The sequence below is a fragment of the Salmo salar genome, chromosome ssa06 (genome assembly GCF_905237065.1).
Source record: "Salmo salar chromosome ssa06, Ssal_v3.1, whole genome shotgun sequence".
NCBI classification, from domain to species: domain Eukaryota; kingdom Metazoa; phylum Chordata; class Actinopteri; order Salmoniformes; family Salmonidae; genus Salmo; species Salmo salar.
The window spans coordinates 88,330,465-88,354,496 of record NC_059447.1 but is presented as its reverse complement, the minus strand read 5'-3'; the positions used below and the strand labels follow the sequence as shown (position 1 = coordinate 88,354,496).

The 24,032-nt window shown below is 42.3% G+C and overlaps 1 protein-coding gene across 1 annotated transcript in view; it reads right to left on the bottom strand.

The window, feature by feature from the left end:
• Window positions 1-24,032, bottom strand: part of syndig1l (synapse differentiation inducing 1-like) — a 90,581-nt gene that overhangs the window by 5,193 nt on the left and 61,356 nt on the right. Inside the window, exon 3 of the mRNA XM_014206116.2 lies at window positions 21,269-21,406. Within this exon, the coding sequence (XP_014061591.1) occupies window positions 21,269-21,406 (138 nt within the window). The remainder of the gene's footprint in view (window positions 1-21,268; window positions 21,407-24,032) is intronic.

Below are 24,032 nucleotides of genomic sequence, written 5' to 3'. Positions count from 1 at the left end.
GTGCAGAAGATTAATGTGCAAGTAGAGATACTGGGGTGCAAAGGAGCAAGATACATAAATAAATACAGTATGGGGATGAGGTAGTTGGATGGGCTATTTACAGATGGGCTATGTACAGGTGCAGTGATCTGTGAGCTGCTCTGACAGCTGGTGCTTAAAGTTAGTGAGGGAGATATGGGTCTCCAGCTTCAGAGATTTTTGCAGTTCGTTCCAGTCATTGGATGCAGAGAACTGGTAGGAGAGGCGGCCAAAGGAAGAATTGGCTTTGGGGGTGACCAGTGAGATATACCAGCTGGAGCGTGTGCTATGGGTGGGTGCTGCTATGGTGACCAGTGAGCTGAGATAAGGCGGGGCTTTACCTTGCAGAGACTTGTAGATGACCTGGAACCAGTGGGTTTGGCGACGAATATGAAGCGAGGACCAGCCAACAAGAGCGTACAGGTCGTAGTGGTGGGTAGTATATGGGGCTTTGGTGACAAAACGGACGGCACTGTGATAGACTTCATCCAATTTGTTGAGTAGAGTGTTGGAGGCTATTTTCTAAATGACATCGCTGAAGTCGAGGATCGGTAGGATGGTCAGTTTTACGAGGGTATGTTTGGCAGCATGAGTGAAGGATGCTTTGTTGCGAAATAGGAAGCCGATTCTAGATTTAATTTTGGATTGGAGATGCTTAATGTGAGTCTGGAAGGAGAGTTTACAGTCTAACCAGACACCTAGGTATTTGTTAGCCCTGATAATGCAGTCAGTGAGTAATGTGTTAGCCTTGATAATGCAGTCAGCGAATAATGTTAGCCCTGATAATGCAGACAGCGAGTAATGTGTTAGCCCTGATAATGCAGCCAGTGAGTAATGTTAACCCTGATAATGCAGTCAGCGAGTAATGTGTTAACCCTGATAATGCAGACAGTAAACAAGGTCTTAGACCTGATAATGTAGTCAGTAAATAATGTGTTAGCCCTGATAATGCAGTCAGCGAGTACTGTGTTAGCCCTGATAATGCAGTCAGCGAGTAATGTGTTAACCCTGATAATGCAGACAGTAAACAAGGTCTTAGACCTGATAATGCAGTCAGTAAATAATGTGTTAAGCCTGATAATGCAGTCAGCGAGTAATGTGTAAGGATGGAAACAATGAATTATCACGCTGGAGAACTAAATCCTGTCAGATAACTGTCTTCTGTTTATATATTATGGACTGTCTTCTGTTAACTCATTATGAGGTAACATTAGGTCATTAGGTCATTAGGACATTAGGACATTAGGACATTAAGTCATTAGGTCATTAGGACATTAGGACATTAGGACATTAGGTCATTAGGTCATTAGGACATTAGGACATTAGGTCATTAGGTCATTAGGACATTAGGACATTAGGACATTAGGTCATTAGGACGTTTGGTCATTTGGTCATTTGGTCATTTGGTCATTAGGACATTAGGTCATTAGGACATTAGGACATTAGGTCATTAGGTCATTTGGTCATTTGGTAATTAGGACATTAGGACATTAGGACATTAGGACATTAGGTCATTAGGTCATTAGGACATTAGGACATTAGATCATTAGGACATTAGGTCATTTGGTCATTTGGTCATTTGGTCATTTGGTCATTAGGTCATTAGGACATTAGGACATTAGGTCATTTGGTCATTTGGTCATTTGGTCATGGCCACAGATGTGATGCTACTGAAGCTCATAGTTGCATTTTACTATAAACCCTGGCATAGAAAGTGACAGTTGTGGGCAACTGATTTTGCTGAGGAAAATGAATGTCACTCAAATTGCTGATATAGTCAAAACCCCAGGCTGTAGTGACACCGCAACACTGCAATGCAGTGCCTTAGACCACTGTGCCACTCGGGAGGCGAAACTGATGAATTTTGATAGGGATTGAAGCACCGGTGCGACCAATAGACTCTAGGGGTTTTTAGACAGCGTTTTAATGTGACAGCAGATATCTTTATTTGGTCTACATACACACACACACACACACACACACACACACACACACACACACACACACGCAGACACACACACAGACACGCACACACAGACAGACAGGGGACTGATCAATGTTGAAGGGCAGTGGACCCACACAATAAAGGCCCCTAATTGAATTTCTTTAATGAAGCCGTTAATTAAACAGCATGTAATTGATTAATCAATCCGTAGCTTGGCTTCAGATTCATAATTATGTTGTAGCGTGAGGCTGGTCTCCCTTTGGACAGACTTACAGTGCTGATTGTCAGGCTTAGAGGGACGTAGTGAATGGACGGAGTGTATGTGTGTGTGTGTGTGTGTGTGTGTGTGTGTGTGTGTGTGTGTGTGTGTGTGTGTGTGTGTGTGCGTGACAGTATGAGTTCTGTGTATGCATACCTGTGTATGACATTACCTGTATGTGTACATTGTGTGTAACAGTGTGTGTACATTGTGTATGTGTACACAGTGTATTACAATGTGTGTACTGTACATTGTGTATTAGAGTGTGTGTACATTGTGTGTAACAGTGTGTATATAGTCTAGTACAGTGTATGTACTGTACATTGTGTATTAGTGTGTGTACATTGTGTGTAACAGTGTGTATAGTGTCTAGTACAGTGTGTGTACTGTACATTGTGTATTAGTGTGTGTACATTGTGTACTAGTGTGTATATTGTCTAGTACAGTGTGTGTACATTGTGTATTAGTGTGTATATTGTCTAGTACAGTGTGTGTACATTGTGTATTAGTGTGTATATTGTCTAGTACAGTGTGTGTACATTGTGTATTAGTGTGTATATTGTCTAGTACAGTGTGTGTACATTGTGTGTAACAGTGTGTATATTGTCTAGTACAGTGTGTGTGACTAGTGAATAAGAGTACCTCTATGAGTAACTACAATGTTCAAATTTTTCCTTGAATCCTTTTTTGAGAAGTAAACTGCTGAAGCATGAGATAGAGAGAGAGATATTTCAACGCATCACTGCATTGATTAAATAACCATAATTTGTTTGATTATGACTCATGAGTTTATTTAGACTCTGAATGTATTATAATTCAGAGTTTATTAGCGAGATAAACTCTTTAAGTATCTTATTTGCATTATCAATGAATAAATTGCAGTCTACAAACTCAGAAGCAGCACAGTTTGGAGGTTGTGCTTTTCTAAATCTTAAGGCTGCATTTATCAATATATATATTCTAACAAAGCATCAGGGTCTATAAGAAGGGATCATCTCAGACTCGGATACTCTAGTCACTGTATTATCACTCTCTATATGTGTATAGAGCAGTGAGGGGATGGTGATTTAAACCGTAGAATAAACTTTAAAGTTACTGAAGTTAAATAGTCTTTCTCTCTCCAACACCTCTCCCTCTCTCTTTCCGTCTCTCTCTCCCTTCACTGTAGGGACAACTAATTCATACTGTAGCTCTAAAGTTATTGGATTAAGGAGTCTGATGTTTTTACACAAGTTGTAGCTGGCTTGATGCTGGGCTGAGGGTGGAAATATTGGCATGGATGTTGCTCTCTTACTTAGGGATACTAGTCACAGCTAAAACTGTAATACTTAAGGCTACTAGTCACAGATACATAATACTTAGAGCTACTAGTCACAGATACATAATACTTAGAGCTACTAGTCACAGATACATAATACTTAGAGCTACTAGTCACAGATACATAATACTTAGAGCTACTAGTCACAGATACATAATACTTAGAGCTACTAGTCACAGATACATAATACTTAGAGCTACTAGTCACAGCAACATAACTACTATAGCTCCAACCCTCACACATTTACGTCATTTAGCAGACGCTCTTATCCAGAGTGACTTACAGTAGTGAATGCATACATTTCATTTCATGCATTTTTTGTACTGGCCCCCTGTGGGAATTGAACCCACAACCCTGGCGTTGCACACACCATGCTGGCGCTGCAAACACCATGCTCTACCAACTGCACCACTGCAGTTATTATATCAAGTGTGTTACTACTGTCTATGTGTGAGTTTGGAATCTGATTGATTGATTGCTTCTGTGGACAGGTGTCTTTTATACAGGTAACAAACTGAGATTAGGAGCACTCCCTTTAAGAGTGTGCTCCTAATCTCAGCTCGTTACCTGTATAAAAGACACCTGGGAGCCAGAAATCTTTCTGACTGAGAGGGGGTCAAATACTTATTTCCACCATTAAAATGCAAATCAATTTATAACATTTTTGACATGCGTTTTTCTGGATATTTTTGTTGTTATTCTGTCTCTCACTGTTCAAATAAACCTACCATTAAAATGATAGACTAATCATTTCTTTGTCAGTGGGCAAACGTACAAAATCAGCAGGGGATCAAATACTTTTTTCCCTCACTGTAAGTCTTAAGTAAAAAATTGAAAATAGAAAACAAAAGTAACAAATAATTAAACAGCAGCAGTAAAATAACAAGTGAAGCTATATACAGGGGGTACCGGTACAGAGTCAATGTGCGGGGGCACCGGTTAGTCGAGGTAATTGAGGTGGCAGCGGGAGAAGGTAGGGAACTGGTCTGTCTGCCCAATTTAAAGGATCAAAACTGACGGAGAAACAAAAATAGCATAATGTAAATAGGAAAGTATACCAGTTTCATTTGAAGACCAAGATGTTGACAGCTGTGCCATACAGATTGCAAAATAGCTGGGAATAGATTTTTGATGTACTGATTCCATAGCACTGGGTGTATGAGTTGTTATATGGATTCAAGACTTTGTGCTTTTCAGCTCAAATTATAGTACATAATTCTTTCCACCAACAAGCACCCCCCCCCCAGGGGCACATTGACAGATCTCCCACCATGTCGAATCGGGAACCCGAACCAGAATTCTGTACAGAATTCTTTCCACCAACAAAATGTTGAATATTTAGGGCATACAATCATCTTAGATTTTGTTGTGAGGATACAGAATCAATAGACCATTTGTTCTGGTATTTCCCTCAGGGAGCCTGTTTCTGGTTTCAGGTTCAGGAATGGCTGAAAAAGCACAACATTAATCAAATCTAAAATTGACCCTAGAAAAAACGTTGTTGTGAGATTTGGGGGTGGGGATTAGAGGGGGAGGTTTTTCGGTGGGAGGGGTGGGTCTTGGATGGAATGGTGGCCTGGCGGTTGGGTGCTTGGGCCGATGGTTGAGAGGTTGCTGGTTCGGGTTCCCGATTCGACATGGTTGGAGATCTGTCGATGTGACCCTGGTTGCTCCTGTGGGTTGCTCTAGTTTGGGAGTGTCTGCTAGATGAATGAATGTATGTAACGTTAATGTTGAGAGGCTTCACTGCAAGTAGATTTTATTATTGCATTTCAGCCTCTCCAGTTGAACACGCAGACCATCCACATCTCTATTGAATACTTACATGAACAGACAATGAATTGGATGCATGTTGTATAGACGTTCACCTCTTGAAGACATCAAAGTGTGCATAGAGATTCTATCATCCATTTATTATTGGGTCTCTGTCGCTGCCTGAGGTTAGTTTGTGATCTGTATCCCTGACTAGGTATTGATGATGCAGTCACACACACACACACACACACACACACACACACACACACACACACACACACACACACACACACACACACACACACACACACACACACACACACACACACACACACACACACACACACACACACACACACACACAATGTTATCTGCGAACCCGGCTACAGGTATTGATCATGCAGTCATACTATAATCGTTCAGAGCACTTTGATGGAGAGGGTGTATTGTATGTGTTCAATTAGCCTACTGCCGAGGGCCATTCTCTCTCCAATGGAATATGGATGAAGCCAGCCCTGAGCCAGCCCTGAGCCAGCCCTGAGCCAGACGAGATATTGGTTAAGCTACGTATTCTAAACTGTATCAGACATGCGTGTGTCCTGATCTGGACCTAATACCTTTTTTGCACTATTAGAGCCTGTAAGTAAGCATTTCACTTTAAGGTCTACACCTGTTGTATTCGGCGCACGTGACAAATAAACTTTGATTTGATTATTTAGCAGGAGTGTGGGGTGCTAAGAGGTCCTGATCTGGACTATTCAGTAGGAGTGTGGGGTGCTAAGAGGTCCTGATCTGGACTATTCAGTAGGAGTGTGGGGTGGGTCCTGATCTGGACTATTCAGTAGGAGTGTGGGGTGGGTCCTGATCTGGACTATTCAGTAGGAGTGTGGGGTGCTAAGAGGTCCTGATCTGGACTATTCAGTAGGAGTGTGGGGTGCTGAGAGGTCCTGATCTGGACTATTCAGTAGGAGTGTGGGGTGCTGAGAGGTCCTGATCTGGACTATTCAGTAGGAGTGTGGGGTGCTAAGAGGTCCTGATCTGGACTATTCAGTAGGAGTGTGGGGTGCTAAGAGGTCCTGATCTGGACTATTCAGCAGGAGTGTGGGGTGCTAAGAGGTCCTGATCTGGACTATTCAGTAGGAGTGTGGGGTGGGTCCTGATCTGGACTATTCAGTAGGAGTGTGGGGTGGGTCCTGATCTGGACTATTCAGTAGGAGTGTGGGAAGCTAAGAGGTCCTGATCTGGACTATTCAGTAGGAGTGTGGGGTGCTGAGAGGTCCTGATCTGGACTATTCAGTAGGAGTGTGGGGTGCTAAGAGGTCCTGATCTGGACTATTCAGTAGGAGTGTGGGGTGGGTCCTGATCTGGACTATTCAGTAGGAGTGTGGGGGGCTAAGAGGTCCTGATCTGGACTATTCAGTAGGAGTGTGGGGTGCTAAGAGGTCCTGATCTGGACTATTCAGTAGGAGTGTGGGGTGGGTCCTGATCTGGACTATTCAGTAGGAGCGTGGGGTGGGTCCTGATCTGGACTATTCAGTAGGAGTGTGGGGTGCTAAGAGGTCCTGATCTGGACTATTCAGTAGGAGTGTGGGGTGCTAAGAGGTCCTGATCTGGACTATTCAGTAGGAGTGTGGGGTGCAAGGTCCTGATCTGGACTATTCAGCAGGAGTGTGGGGTGGGTCCTGATCTGGACTATTCAGTAGGAGTGTGGGGTGCTGAGAGGTCCTGATCTGGACTATTCAGCAGGAGTGTGGGGTGCTGAGAGGTCCTGATCTGGACTATTCAGTAGGAGTGTGGGGTGGGTCCTGATCTGGACTATTCAGTAGGAGTGTGGGGTGCTAAGAGGTCCTGATCTGGACTATTCAGTAGGAGTGTGGGGTGGGTCCTGATCTGGACTATTCAGCAGGAGTGTGGGGTGCTAAGAGGTCCTGATCTGGACTATTCAGTAGGAGTGTGGGGTGCTAAGAGGTCCTGATCTGGACTATTCAGTAGGGGTGTGGGGTGGGTCCTGATCTGGACTATTCAGTAGGAGTGTGGGGTGCTAAGAGGTCCTGATCTGGACTATTCAGTAGGAGTGTGGGGTGGGTCCTGATCTGGACTATTCAGTAGGGGTGTGGGGTGCTAAGAGGTCCTGATCTGGACTATTCAGTAGGAGTGTGGGGTGCTAAGAGGTCCTGATCTGGACTATTCAGTAGGAGTGTGGGGTGCTAAGAGGTCCTGATCTGGACTATTCAGTAGGAGTGTGGGGTGCTAAGAGGTCCTGATCTGGACTATTCAGTAGGAGTGTGGGGTGCTAAGAGGTCCTGATCTGGACTATTCAGTAGGAGTGTGGGGTGGGTCCTGATCTGGACTATTCAGTAGGAGTGTGGGGTGCTGAGAGGTCCTGATCTGGACTATTTTTTTAGATGTCCACAAGTTTGCACCTATATTTGCAATAACAGGGGACACGGGCTGGAAACCCTGTGATGTGAGATGGAAGGCGTGTATGGTGAGACTTTGGAATAGACTGTTGGATATGCCAACTGCCAGAAAAGCTAATACAGTTGTTCTATGGGATTTATCCATAGGGGGAGCCTGGGCAACTGAAATGTCTGACCTTTTTCCAAGAGTCTGACTGTGAACATCTGTACGAAAACCAAATTAAGGTTGACATAGACATGATTAAAAAACAACTGTTGATGCAACATGAAAACAAAAATGGCTGGAGGAGATGAATCATAAACCCAACCTTTTGTTTGATTAAGGGTGAATTGGTCTATGAGAGATATATTATGTATAACCTACCTAAAAGCAAGAGATCGCTATGTGCACAGACAGGTAAGATCAGGGATATTGCCTCTGCGTATTGAAACAGGTAAGATCACGGATATTGCCTCTGCATATTGAAAAAGGTCGGTATTGTGGTGAAACGGAAGAGGAAAGACTATGTAACTATTGGGACCTTGAAGAAATAGAGAATGAAACTCATTTTATCCTCTATTGCCCTTTCTACCACGATATACACTCGCTCTTATTCCAGAAGGCACATCAGATGTACCCTGGTATTATGTGAATGAGAGATGAGGAGACAGACCACCAGATATACCCTGGTATTATGTGGCTGAGCGATGAGGAGACAGACCACCAGATATACCCTGGTATTATGTGGCTGAGTGATGAGGAGACAGACCACCAGATATACCCTGGTATTATGTGGCTGAGCGATGAGGAGACAGACCACCAGATATACCCTGGTATTATGTGGATGAGAGATGAGGAGACAGACCACCAGATATACCCTGGTATTATGTGGCTGAGCGATGAGGAGACAGACCACCAGATGTACCCTGGTATTATGTGAATGAGAGATGAGGAGACAGACCACCAGATATACCCTGGTATTATGTAGCTGAGTGATGAGGAGACAGACCACCAGATATACCCTGGTATTATGTGAATGAGAGATGAGGAGACAGACCACCAGATATACCCTGGTATTATGTGGCTGAGCGATGAGGAGACAGACCACCAGATGTACCCTGGTATTATGTGAATGAGAGATGAGGAGACAGACCACCAGATATACCCTGGTATTATGTAGCTGAGTGATGAGGAGACAGACCACCAGATATACCCTGGTATTATGTGAATGAGAGATGAGGAGACAGACCACCAGATATACCCTGGTATTATGTGGCTGAGCGATGAGGAGACAGACCACCAGATATACCCTGGTATTATGTGAATGAGAGATGAGGAGACAGACCACCAGATATACCCTGGCATTATGTGGCTGAGTGATGAGGAGACAGACCACCAGATATACCCTGGTATTATGTGGCTGAGCGATGAGGAGACAGACCACCAGATATACCTTGGTATTATGTGGCTGAGCGATGAGGAGACAGACCACCAGATATACCTTGGTATTATGTGGCTGAGCGATGAGGAGACAGACCACCAGATATACCCTGGTATTATGTGGCTGAGTGATGAGGAGACAGACCACCAGATATACCCTGGTATTATGTGGCTGAGTGATGAGGAGACAGACCACCAGATATACCCTGGTATTATCTGTCTGAGTGATGAGGAGACAGACCACCAGATATACCCTGGTATTATGTGGCTGAGCGATGAGGAGACAGACCACCAGATGTACCCTGGTATTATGTGAATGAGAGATGAGGAGACAGACCACCAGATATACCCTGGTATTATGTAGCTGAGTGATGAGGAGACAGACCACCAGATATACCCTGGTATTATTTGGCTGAGTGATGAGGAGACAGACCACCAGATATACCCTGGTATTATGTGGCTGAGTGATGAGGAGACAGACCACCAGATATACCCTGGTATTATGTGGCTGAGTGATGAGGAGACAGACCACCAGATATACGGATATACGATACACCAGATATACGGCGCAGGTCCTAATCCAGGCACTTGTCATCTCCCGTCTGGATTACTGCAACTCGATGTTGGCTGGGCTCCCTGCCTGTGCCATTAAACCCCTACAACTCATCCAGAACGCCGCAGCCCGTCTGGTGTTCAACCTTCCCAAGTTCTCTCACGTCACCCCGCTCCTCCGCTCTCTCCACTGGCTTCCAGTTGAAGCTCGCATCCGCTACAAGACCATGGTGATTGCCTACGGAGCTGTGAAGGGAACGGCACCTCCATACCTTCAGGCTCTGATCAGGCCCTACACCCAAACAAGGGCACTGCGTTCATCCACCTCTGGCCTGCTGGCCCCCCTACCTCTGAGGAAGCACAGTTCCCGCTCAGCCCAGTCAAAACTGTTCGCTGCTCTGGCACCCCAATGGTGGAACAAGCTCTCTCACGACGCCAGGACAGCGGAGTCAATCACCACCTTCCGGAGACACCTGAAACCCCACCTCTTTAAGGAATACCTAGGATAGGATAAAGTAATCCTTCTAACCCCCCCCTTAAAAGATTTAGATGCACTATTGTAAAGTGGTTGTTCCACTGGATATCATAAGGTGAATGCACCAATTTGTAAGTCGCTCTGGATAAGAGCGTCTGCTAAATGACTTAAATGTAAATGTAAATGTAATATACCTTGGTATTATGTGGCTGAGCGATGAGGAGAAATTGAAATGTTTTTTTTGGTCCATTGTGTATTTCAGTTCGCTGAATATTTAGATAAAGCCTGGAATAAAAGTAAAAGGGATACCTATAAATAAATTGTAAATAAATATTTATCTTATATATGGTTAATGGTGTGTGTGTATATAGATTGTGTACAGGCTTGTCTACCATATGAATCTTCTCTTTGTGCCAGACTGGGTTCAAGTGACTTCTGTTTAGTTTTCCCCTTTACTTTTTCTGTATTTATTTACCTGTATATATATATATGTATGTATGTATGTATGTATGTATGTATGTATGTATGTATGTATGTATGTATGTATGTATGTATGTATGTATGTATGTGTGTATATGTGTATGTATATATATAAATATATATATATATATATATATATATATATAAATATATATATATATATATATATATATATATATATATATATATACACACACACAGTATGTATGTATGTATGTATGTATGTATGTATGTATGTATGTATGTATGTATGTATGTATGTATGTATGTATGTATGTATGTACATTACCATTCAAAAGTTTGGGGTCACTAAGACATTTCCTTGTTTTTGAAAGAAAAGCACATTTTTTGTCCATTAAAATAGCATCAAATTGATCAGAAATACAGTGTAGACATTGTTAATGTTGTAAATGACTATTGCAGCTGGAAACGGATGATTTGTAATGGAATATCTACATAGGCGTACAGAGGCCCATTATCAGCAACCATCACTCCTGTGTTCCAATGGCACATTGTGTTAGCTAATCCAAGTTTATAATTTTAAAAGGCTAATTGATCATTAGAAAACACTTTTGCAATTATGGTAGCACAGCTGAAAACTGTTGTGGTGATTAAAAGAAGGCATTCTTTAGACTAGTTGATTATCTGGATCATTAGCATTTGTGGGTTCGATTACAGGCTCAAAATGGCCAGAAACAAAGAACATTCTTCTGAAACTCGTCAGTCTATTCTTGTTCTGAAAAAGGAAGGCTATTCCATGCGAGAACTTGCCAAGAAACTGAAGATCTTGTACAACGCTGTGTACTACTCCCTTCACAGAACAGCGCAAACTGGGTCTAACCAGAATTGAAAGAGGAGTGGGAGGCCCCGGTGCACAAATGAGCAAGAGGACAAGTTCATTAGAGTGTCTAGTTTGAGAAACAGATGCCTCACAAGTCCTCAACTGGTAGCTTAATTAAATAGTACCCGCAAAACACCAGTCTCAACCTCAACAGTGAAGAGGCGACTTTCGGATGCTGGCCTTCTAGGCAGAGTTGCAAAGAAAAAGCCATATCTCAGACTGGCCAATAAAAACAAAAGATTAAGATGGCAAAAGAACACAGACGATGGACAAAGGAAGATTGGGAAAAAAGTGTTATGGACAGACAAATCTAAGTTTGAGGTGTTCGGATCACAAAGAAGAACATTCGTGAGATGCAAAAAAAATGAAAGATGCTGGAGGAATGTTTGATGTCATCTGTTAAGCATGGTGGAGGCAATGTGGTGGTCTGGGGGTGCTTTGGTGGTGGAAAAGTGGGAGATTTGTACAGGGTAAAAGGGATTTTGAAGAAGGAAGGCTATCTCTCCATTTTGCCACACCATGCCATACCCTGTGGACGGCGCTTAAATGGAGCCAATATCCTCCTACAACAAGACAATGACACAAAGCACAGCTCCAAACGATGCAATAACTACTTAGGGAAGAAGCAGTCAGCTGGTATTCTGTCTATAATGGAGTGGCCAGCACAGTCATCAGATCTCAACCCTATTGAGCTGTTGTGGAAGCAGCTTGATGGTACGTAAGAAGTGCCTATCAAGCCAATCCAATTTGTGGGAGGTGCTTCAGGAAGCATGGGGTGAAATCTCTTCAGATTACCTCAACAAATTGACAACTACAATGCCAAAGGTCTGCAAGGATGTAATTGCTGCAAATGGACAATTCTTTGACAAAAGCAAAGTTTGAAGGACACAATTATTATTTCAATTAAAAATCATTATTTATAACCTTGTCAACATCTTGACTATATTTCCAATTAATTTTGCAACTCATTTCATGTATGTTTTCATGGAAACAAGGATATTTCTAAGTGACCCCAAACTTTTGAACAGTAGTGTATGTATGTATGTATATATGTGTGTATGTGTGTATGTACAGTGGGTGTGTATTTTTAAAGTAAGTGTAAGAAATAAGTAACACAAAATGATATAGCCAATATAGCCACCCTTCTTTTCAATAACTGCCATGGGCCTTCCATCCATGGAGGCTGTCAGTTTGTTGATCTGTTCACGATCAACTTTCACTGGAGCAGCAACCACAGCCTCCCAAATGCTGTTCAAAGAGGTGTATTGTCTTCCCTCACTTTAATTCTCACGTTTGAGAAGGGCCCACAAGTTCTCAATAGGATTTAAGTCAGGTGAGGAAGGGGGCCATGTCATTATTGGGGAATCTTTGAGGCCCTTGCTGGCTAGCCAAGCAGTGGAGTACTTGGATGCATGTGATGGAGCATTGTCCTGCATAAAGATCATGGCCTTCTTGAATGCTGAGGACTTCTTCCTGTACCACTGCCTTGAAGAAAGAATATTCCAGAAACTGGCAGTAAGTTTGGGGGTTGAGTTTCAGTCCATCTTCAACCCGAAAAGGTCCATCTACCTCATCCTTAATGATAGCAGCCCATACCAGCACTCCTCCTCCACCTTACTGACGCCTTACTCGAAGTGGTGCCCTGTGTCCCTTGCTGATCCAGCCACGGGCCCATCCATCTGGTCCATCAAGAGTCACTCTCATTTCATCTGTCCATAAAACCTTTATAAAAAATCTGTCTTCGGGTATTTCTTTGCCCAATCTTGACGCTTCAACTTGTGAATATTATTCAGTGGTGGCCGTGTTTCAGCCATCTTGACCTTGGCCATGTCTCTGAGCACTTGACACCTTGTACTTCTGGACACTCCAGGTAGGTTGCAGTTCAGGAATATGGTGGTACTGGAGGATAATGGGTTCCTGGTAGATTGACGTTTAAATCATCTCAAGTGTTTAGTAGTTAATTTGCGCCTTTTCTTCCCCATGCATTTTTTCAATTTTCGACTAAAATGACATACCCAAATCTAACTGCCTATAGCTCAGTACCTGAAGTAAGGATATGAATATTCTTGATACCATTTGAAAGGAAACACTTTGAAGTTTGTGGAAATGTGAAATGAATGTAGGAGAATATAACCCATTAGATCTGGTAAAAACTAATACAAAGAAAAAAACATGCATTTTTTTGTACCATCTTTGAAATGCAAGAGAAAGGCCATAATGTATTATTCCAGCTCAGGCGCAATTTAGATTTTGGCCACTAGATGGCAGCAGTGTATGTGAAAAGTTGTAGACTGATTCAATGAACCATTGTATTTCTGTTCAAAATGTTATATCAAGACTGCCCAAATGTGCTTCATTGGTTTATTAATAACTGTTCAAGTTCATAACTGTGCACTCTCCTCAAACAATAGCATGGTATTATTTCACTGTAATAGCTACTGTAAATTAGACAGTGCAGTTAGATTAACAAGAATTGAAGCTTTCTGCCAATATCAGATATGTCTATGTCGTGGGAAATGTTTTTGTTACTTACAACCTCACGCTAATCGCATTAGCCTACGTTAGCTCAACCGTCCCGCGGGGTCCCACCGATCATGTAGGGGTTAAAAAATGCCCTTCTCCTGCAATGCCCTTCTCCTGCCATGCCCCTCTCCTGCCATTCCCTTCTCCTGCCATGCCCCTCTCCTGCTGCTTCACTCACAGTAGATTGACACGCTGAAGGAATCAGCCATCTCTAATCATTACACTAGAACATTTCCTATAATTACTGAGGAAGAACTAAATAAGCTGCTAAGATAATTCACAGACAGCCAAGTTCCGTCTGCCTACCAAGTTCCGTGGTCACACAAACATATGAGGAGACTGGATGTTTAGCCTTCGTTAAAAAGACTTCACATTTGAGATAGACTTGGCCATCAACAGCCTGGCTGTGTTATAGCCCTGAGAAGTAAAAAGCACTGATGTGTCCAGGTAGTGACAAGTGTGTGCAGTGGAGGAAAAAGTACTAAATTGTCCAATCTTGAGTAAAAGTACAGATACCTTAATAGAAAATGACTCAAGTGAAAGTTACCCAGTAAAATACCACTTGAATAACAGTCTAAAAGTATTTGATTTTAACTATACTTTAGTATCAAAAGTAAACGGAATTGCTAAAATGTACCTAAGAATTAAAAGTAAAAGTACAAATATATTAAAATTCCTTATATTAAACAAACCAGATGGAACAATAGCCAGGGGCACACTCCAACACTCAGACATAATTTACACTTGACTGCATGTCAGAGCAGAAACCACGTCATGAGTTCGAAAGAATTGTCCATGGAGCTCCGAGACAGGATTGTGTCAAGGCACAGACCTGGGGAAGGGTACCACAAATGTTCTGCAGCACTGAAGGTCCCCAAAAACGAAGTGGCCTATATCATTCTTAAATGGAAGAAGTTTGGAAACACCAAGACTCTTCCTAAAGCTGAGCAATCAGGGGAGAAGGGCCTTGGTCAGGGAGGTGACCAAGAAGCTGATGGTCACTCTGACAGAGCTCCAGAGTTCCTCTGTGGAGATAGGAGAACCTTCCAGAAGGACAAGCATCTCTGCAGCACTCCACCAACCAGGCCGTATTGGTAGAGTGGCCAGACAAAAACCACTACTCAGTAAAAGGCACATGACAGCCCGCTTGGAGTTCGGCAAAAGGCACCGAAAGATTCTCTGGTCTGCAGAAACCAAGATTGAACTCTTTGGCCTGAATGCCAAGCGTCACGTCTGGAGGAAACCTGGCACTTTTTTCACCAAACTTAAATCAGTGTTTTTTGAAATACGTTTCACATTGCAATACATGTTCGTATAAAGTAATTGTCTTTCGAAATGCAATACTCAATCATATTACAAATAATGTCTCTTCTCTTTTGTTAAAAGACATTTAACTATTACATAGTCTGACTGCTCTCAATTGATGCTCTTAAAACCTGTTAGGGCTAGGGGGCAGTATTGACACGGCTGGATAAAAAACATACCCGATTTAATCTGGTTACCACTCCTACCCAGTAACTAGAATATGCATATACTTATTACATATGGATAGAAAACACCCTAAATTTTCTAAAACTGTTTGAATGGTGTCTGTGAGTATAACAGAACTCAAATGGCAGGTCAAAACCTGAGAGATTCCTTTACAGGAAGTGGCCTGTCTGACCATTTCTTGAACTTCTTTTCCATCTCTATCATTTACTAAGGATCTCTGCTCTAACGTGACACTTCCCACGTCGTCCATAGGCGCTCAGAGCCCGGGAAAAAACAGAATGTCGTCATTCCAGCCCCAGGCTGAAACACATTATCGCCTTTCTCAAGTGGCCGATCAAGGGACACTGGGCTTATGCGCGTGACCCCGACCGCCCCCGCCTTTGGGATTTTTTCCTCTGTTTGCCGAAAAGGAGATTCCCTGTCGGAATATTATCGCTTTTCTACGAGAAAAATGTCGTAAAAATAGATTTTAAACAGCGGTTGACATGCTTCGAAGTACGGTAATGGAATATTTAGAATTTTATTGTCACGAATTGCGCCATGCGCGTGACACTTCTTTACTATTTCGGAAAGTGTCTGGAACGCACGAACAAAACGCCGCTATTCGGATATAACGATGGATTATTTTGGACCAAACCAACATTTGTTATTGAAGTAGCAGTCCTGGGTGTGCATTCTGACAAAGACAACAAAAGGTAATCAAACTTTTATAATAGTAAATATGATTATGGTGAGTGCTAAACTTGCCGGGTGTCTAAATAAGCGAGCCCGTGATGCCTGGGCTATGTACTTAGAATATTGCAAAATGTGCTTTCACCAAAAAGCTATTTTAAAATCGGACATATCGAGTGCATAGAGGAGGTCTGTATCTATAATTCTTAAAATAATTGTTATGCTTTTTGTGAACGTTTATCGTGAGTAATTTAGTAAAATGTTAGCGAATTCCCCGGAAGTTTGCGGGGGCTATGCTAGTTCTGAACGTCACATGCTAATGTAAAAAGCTGGTTTTTGATATAAATATGAACTTGATTGAACAAAACATGCATGTATTGTATAACATAATGTCCTAGGGTTGTCATCTGATGAAGATCATCAAAGGTGAGTGCTGCATTTAGCTGTCTTCTGGGTTTTGGTGACATTATATGCTGGCCTGAAAAATGGGTGTCTGATCATTTCTGGCTTGGTACTCTGCTGACATAATCTAATGTTTTGCTTTCGTTGTAAAGCCTTTTTGAAATCGGACAGTGTGGTTAGATTAACGAGAGTCTTGTCTTTAAATGGCTGTAAAATAGTCATATGTTTGAGAAATTGAAGTAATAGGATTTTTAAGGTTTTGAAAATCGCGCCACAGGCTGGCAGTGGCTGTTACGTAGGTGGGACGCAAGCGTCCCACCTAGCCCATAGAGGTTAATTACTTAAACATTTAGTAACCTATTGATTTTACATGTAAACTGGTTGGTCTACTAGATAGAATACCTCATGATAAGCTGCAAACCACACTATTAACCAGGAGAGTTTTCATCAACATTTTTCATAGCTGTCTATTTACCACCACAAACTGATGCTGGCACCAAGACCGCACTCAACGAGCTGTATAGGGCAAAGCAAACTAGAAAATGCACATGATGAGGCAGCCCTCAAGTGGCCGGTGAATATAATGCAGGGAACTTCTTCTGTTTCTCCAATGCAGGAAAACTGAAATCTGTTTTACCTCAAAACTAGACCACCTTCACTCCACACACAGAAACACACACAAAGCCCCCCGCAAATATGACCATAACTCTATATCTTCCTGATTCATTTTTACAAGCAAAAACTCAAACAGGAAGTACCAGTGACACGCTCAATGCGGAAGTGGTCGCCTTCCCTGTAGCTCAGTTGGTAGAGCATGGTGTTTGCAACGCCAGGGTTGTGGGTTCGATTCCCACAGGGGGCCAGCACAGAAAAAAATGTATGAAATTGTATGACGTATACATTCAGTACTGTAAGTCGCTCTGGATAAGAGCATCTGCTAAATGACTAAAATGTAAATGGTCCGATGAAGTGAATTCTAAGCAGGTAGCCTAATGGTTAGAGCGTTGGGCCAGTAACCGAAAGGTTGCTGGATCGAATCCCCGAGCTGTAAAGGTAAAAATGTGTTGTTCTGAGCAAGGCAGTTAACCCACTGTTCCCTGGGCACGAAAACGTGGATGTCGATTAAGGCAGTCCCCCGCACCTCTCTGATTCAGAGGGGTTGGTTGGGTTAAATGCGGAAGACACATTTCAGCTGAAGGCATTCAGTTGTACAACTGACTAGGTTTCCCACTTTCCCTAAGCTACAGGACTGTTTTGCTAGCACAGACTGGAACATGTTCCGGGATTCATCTGATAACATTGAGGAGGTTACCACATCAGTAACCGGCTTCAATAACAAGTTCATCGATGACGTCTTCCCCACAGTGACCGCATGTATATCCCAACCAGAAGCCATGGATTACAGGAAACATCCGCACTGAGTTAAAGGCTAGAGCTGCTGCTTTCAAGGAGCTGGACACTAATCCGGACGCTCATAAGATATCCCGCTACAAGACAGGACTAAGATCCTACTACGCCGGCTCTGACACTCGACGGATGTGGCAGGTTTTGCACATTATCACAGATTACAAAAGGAAACCCAGCCGCGAACTGCCCAGCGACGCAAAATTACCAGACGAGCTAAATTAAGCAAACAATACTGAACCATGCATGAGAGCACCAGCTGTTCCAGATGGCTTTGTGATCACGTGGTAAGACTTTAAACAGGTTAACATTCGCAAAGGCCAAGGGGCCAGACAGAATACCAGGACACGTACTCAGAGCATGCGCTGACCAGCTGGCAGGTGTCTTCAATTACATTTTCAACCTATCCCTGTAATATCTATAATACCAACTTGTTTCAAACAGACCACCATATTCCCCGTGCCCAAGAACACCAAGGTAACCTGCCTAAATGACTATCGCCCCATAGCACTCACATCTATAGCCATGAAATGCTTTGAAAAGCTGGTCATGGCTCACATCAACACGATCATCCCAGTCACCTTAGACCCAATCCAATTCGCATACCACACCAACAGATCCACAGATGACGCAATCTCGATTGCACTCCACATTGCCCTCACCCACCTGAACAATAGGAATACCTACAGTACCAATCAAAAGTTTGGAAACACCTATTCATTCAAGAGTTTTTCTTTATTTTTATATTGTAGAAGAATAGTGAAGACATCAAAACTATGAAATAACACATATGGAATCATTAAACAAATCAAAATATATTTTGGATTTTAGATTCTTCAAAGTAGCCACCCTTACCATAACAAAATACCATAAAATAGGCCAAAACAGTCCTGCAATACCATAAAATAGGCCAATACAGTCCAGTAATACTGTAATATAGGCCAATACAGTCCAGTAATACAGTAATATAGGCCAATACAGTCCAGTAATACTGTAATATAGGCCATTACAGTACTGTAATACTGTAAAATAGGCCAATACAGTCCAGTAATACTGTAATAAACGCCAATACAGTACAGTAATACTGTAATATAGGCCATTACAGTACTGTAATACTGTAATATATGCCAATACAGTCCAGTAATACTGTAATATAGGCCATTACAGTACTGTAATATAGGCCAATACAGTCCTGTAATATAGGCCAATACAGTCCTGTAATACCATAGAATAGGCCAAAACAGTCCTGCAATACCATAAAATAGGCCAATACAGTCCAGTAATACTGTAATATAGGCCAATACAGTCCAGTAATACTGTAATATAGGCCAATACAGTCCAGTGATACTGTAATATAGGCCAAAACAGTCCAGTAATACTGTTATATAGGCCAATACAGTCCAGTAATACTGTAATATAGGCCAATACAGTACTGTAATACTGTAATATAGGCCAATACAGTCCAGTAATACTGTAATATAGGCCAATACAGTCCAGTAATACTGTAATATAGGCCATTACAGTACTGTACTACTGTAATATAGGCCATTATAGTCCAGTAATACTGTAATATAGGCCATTATAGTCCAGTAATACTGTAATATAGGCTAATACAGTTCAGTAATACTGTAATATAGGCCATTACAGTATTGTAATACTGTAATATAGGCCATTACAGTTCTGTAATACTGTAATATAGGCCAATACAGTCCAGTAATACTGTAATATAGGCCATTACAGTACTGTAATACTGTAATATAGGCCATTACAGTACTGTAATTCTGTAATATAGGCCATTACAGTCCAGTAATACTGTAATATAGGCCAATACAGTACTGTAATATTGTAATATAGGCCAATACAGTCCAGTAATACTGTAATATAGGCCATTACAGTACTGTAATACTGTAATATAGGCCATTACAGTACTGTAATACTGTAATATAGGCCAATACAGTCCAGTAATACTGTAATATAGGCCATTACAGTACAGTAATACTGTAATATAGGCCATTACAGTACTGTAATACTGTAATATAGGCCATTACAGTACTGTAATACTGTAATATAGGCCATTACAGTACTGTAATACTGTAATATAGGCCATTACAGTACTGTAATACTGTAATATAGGCCAATACAGTCCAGTAATACTGTAATATAGGCTATTACAGTACTGTAATACTGTAATATAGGCCAATACAGTACTGTAATACTGTAATATAGGCCATTACAGTACTGTAATACTGTAATATAGGCCAATACAGTCCAGTAATACTGTAATATAGGCCATTACAGTACTGTAATACTGTAATATAAGCCATTACAGTACTGTAATACTGTAATATATGCCATATACGTAGCAGACAGTTTAATCCAAAATGACAACAGTCCAAGCATTTTGGTATGAGACCCCACTGGGAATTGAACCCATAACTCTGGTGTTGCTAGTGCCATGCTGTTATGAACTGAGCCACGTACATGGACACTAAAATACATAAGTACAATACAATTCTTTAAAATAAAATACAATACACGATTACAATACAGGTGGAAGATGTATGATTGCCATCCCCATGAGCGTACCACCCTCCTTCAGGCCATGGACGAGGGATGCAATGATTTCAATCAAGACCTATTTCAGGATTGGATTGGCCGTGCCAAAAGTTTTTTTCCCCCCCAGATTTCGACCAGAACTTACAGCCAAATGCTCAAGACAGGCTTGATGCAAACTATTGCCTGCTAAACATTCTTTCTTTAATTTGATTACATTGTGAAATACGTCTTCAATTATGGAATGTTGATGTTCAGTCAACTTTAATGGGTAGTGCAAGTGTATTACCTAATGTGAAAACAGTGTAGTGTACTGTAATTTACAGTATTGTAGCATACTACATTCAAAGGACAATTTTGAAACATTGGTTTTGTTAATAGATTAAGTTGATGTTAATATAACTAAATAGAGAATATTTCATTATGTAGTGTTTTGGTGATTAAACCAATGTACAGATTTATATTTCACAGTAAACGTATATTTTAGATCAATGGCTGTGAACGATGTCTACCAACATCTTGTTTATGTAAAATCAAAGGTTTTGAATGTAAGACTGGCTGTGTTACAGCTGTTACCAGTTTGTAGTTTTTTGTACTGAGAGTTTTGAAAATTCACTGCATACTTGTGAAAATAGTACCAAAGCGATAAAAAAAAGAAACTGTAACCCCAGGAAAGGTGGTGTATGGCAGGTATACAGTGTGTGTATGTTAGTGTGTGTGTGTGTGTGTGTCCTGCTTACCCCCTGGGAGAAGTAGAAAGCAGCGATGCCCAGGGGCCAGAAGCAGCATAACATGGAGAAGATGGCCAGGCCCAGGTGGTCTCTGGGTGGGATCACTATGAAGTTATCTTCACTCTCGCTGTCACTGGAGCAGTCCGTCTGAAAGAGACAAACGCTGTAAATATTAATTCACCAACATTATAGTTCTTATACTGTCTATAACATGATGAAGTTGTCCTCACTGTCACTGGAGCAGTCCATCTGGCAGGGGGGAGGAGGGGAGAGAGAAACTGTCAGGGGGCTCTCATTGATACAGTTAAAGCGATAGTTCAATCAAATACTAAAATCACATTTTATTTTTCACACGCTTGGGAAACAACAGGTGTAGACTAACAGTGAAATGTTTACTGATGGGTCCTTTTACAACAATGCAGAGAGAAAGATAAAGGACAAAAATATACAATACAAATAGAAATAGTGACAAGAGGAATAAATACAGAGTGAACAACAACTAACAATAACTTGTAAAAATAACACGGCTATATACAGGAAGTACCTGTACTGAGTCGATGTGCAGGGGTACGAGGTAATAACGTACAGAGAGTACCTGTATTGAGTCGATGTGCAGGGGTACGAGGTAATAACACAACTATATACAGGAAGTACCTGTACTGAGTCGATGTGCAGGGGTACGAGGTAATAACATAGCTATATACAGGGAGTACCTGTACTGAGTCGATGTGTAGGGGTAGGAGGTAATAACATACAGGGAGTACCTGTACTGAGTCGATGTGCAGGGGTACCAGGTAATAACACAGCCATATACAGGAAGAACCAGTACTGAGTCGATGTGCAGGGGTACCAGGTAATAACACGGCTATATACAGGAAGTACCTGTACTGAGTCAATGTGCAGGGGTGTGAGGTAATAACATACAGGGAGTACCTGTACTGAGTCCGTGTGGAGGGGTACCAGATAATTGAAGTAGCAATGTACATATAAGTAGGTAAGGGTAAAGTGACTAGGCAACAGGATAGATAATAGACTGATCTGTAGCAACAGCGCATGTGGTGAGTGTGAAAGTGTGAGTGTGTGTGTGTGTGTGTGTGTGTGTGTGTGTGTGTGTGTGTGTGTGTGTGTGTGTGTGTGTGTGTGTGTGTGGCGTCACTATGCATGTGTGTGCATGTTACGTGTGTGTGGGCGTATATAGTTTGTGTGTGTGTGTGTGTGTGTGTGTGTGTGTGTGTGTGTGTGTGTGTCAGTGTAAGTATGTGTGAGTGTGTGGGTAGAGTCCAGTGTGTGGGTAGAGCCCAGTGTGTGGGTAGAGTCCAGTGTGTGGGTAGAGCCCAGTGTGTGGGTAGAGTCTAGTGTGTGGGTAGAGTCCAGTGTGTGGGTAGAGTCCAGTGTGTGGGTAGAGTCTAGTGTGTGGGTAGAGCCCAGTGTGTGGGTAGAGTCCAGTGTGTGGGTAGAGCCCAGTATGTGGGTAGAGTCCAGTGTGTGGGTAGAGCCCAGTGTGTGGGTAGAATCTAGTGTGTGGGTAGAGTCCAGTGTGTGGGTAGAGCCCAGTGTGTGGGTAGAGCCCAGTGTGTGGGTAGAGCCTAGTGTGTGGGTAGAGTCTAGTGTGTGGGTAGAGTCCAGTGTGTGGGTAGAGCCCAGTGTGTGGGTAGAGTCCAGTGTGTGTGCATAGAGTCAGTGCAAAAAAGGGTCAATGCAGGTAGTCCGGGTAGCCTTTTGATTAGCTATTTAGCAGTCTTGTTTCGCAGTCTTATGGCTTAGCTCCTTTTGGTTCCAGACTCGATGCACCGGTACCGCTTGCCGTGCGGTAGTAGAGAGAACAGTCTATGGGTGGCTGGAGTCTGATTTTTTGGGGCGGCCTTCCTCTGACACCGGGGTATGTACGTACGGTCACTGTGGGGATGAAGTCGTCCATGCAGTTATTAATGAAGCCGGTGACCGATGTGGTAAAACTCCTCAATGTTATCGTATGAACATATTCCAGTCTATGCTAGCAAAACAGTCCTGTAGCTTAGCATCCACTTCATCAGACCACTTCAGTATTGAGCATGTCACTGGTACTTCCTGTTTTGAGTTTTTGCTTGTAAGCAGGAAGTAAGAGGATAGAGCTATGGTCAGAATAACCAAATGGAGGGCGAGGGAGGGCCTTGTACGTGTTTCTGTGTGTGGAATAAAGGTGATCTACAGTGAGGGAAAAAAGTATTTGATCCCCTGCTGATTTTGTACGTTTGCCCACTGACAAAGAAATGATCAGTCTATAATTTTAATGGTAGGTTTATTTGAACAGTGAGAGACAGAATAACAACAAAAAATCCAGAAAAACGCATGTCAAAAATGTTAGAAATTGATTTGCATTTTAATGAGGGAAATAAGTATTTGACCCCTCTGCAAAACATGACTTAGTACTTGGTGGCAAAACCCTTGTTGGCAATCACAGAGGTCAGACGTTTCTTGTAGTTGGCCACCAGGTTTGCACACATCTCAGGAGGGATTTTGTCGCACTCCTCTTTGCAGATCTTCTCCAAGTCATTAAGGTTTCGAGGCTGACGTTTGTCAACTCGAACCTTCAGCTCCCTCCATTTTCTATGGGAATAAGGTGTGGACACTGGCTAGGCCACTCCAGGACCTTAATGTGCTTCTTCTTGAGCCACTCCTTTGTTGCCTTGGCCATGTGTTTTGGGTCATTGTCATGCTGGAATACCCATCCACGACCCATTTTCAATGCCCTGGCTGAGGGAAGGAGGTTCTCACCCAAGATTTGACGGTACAT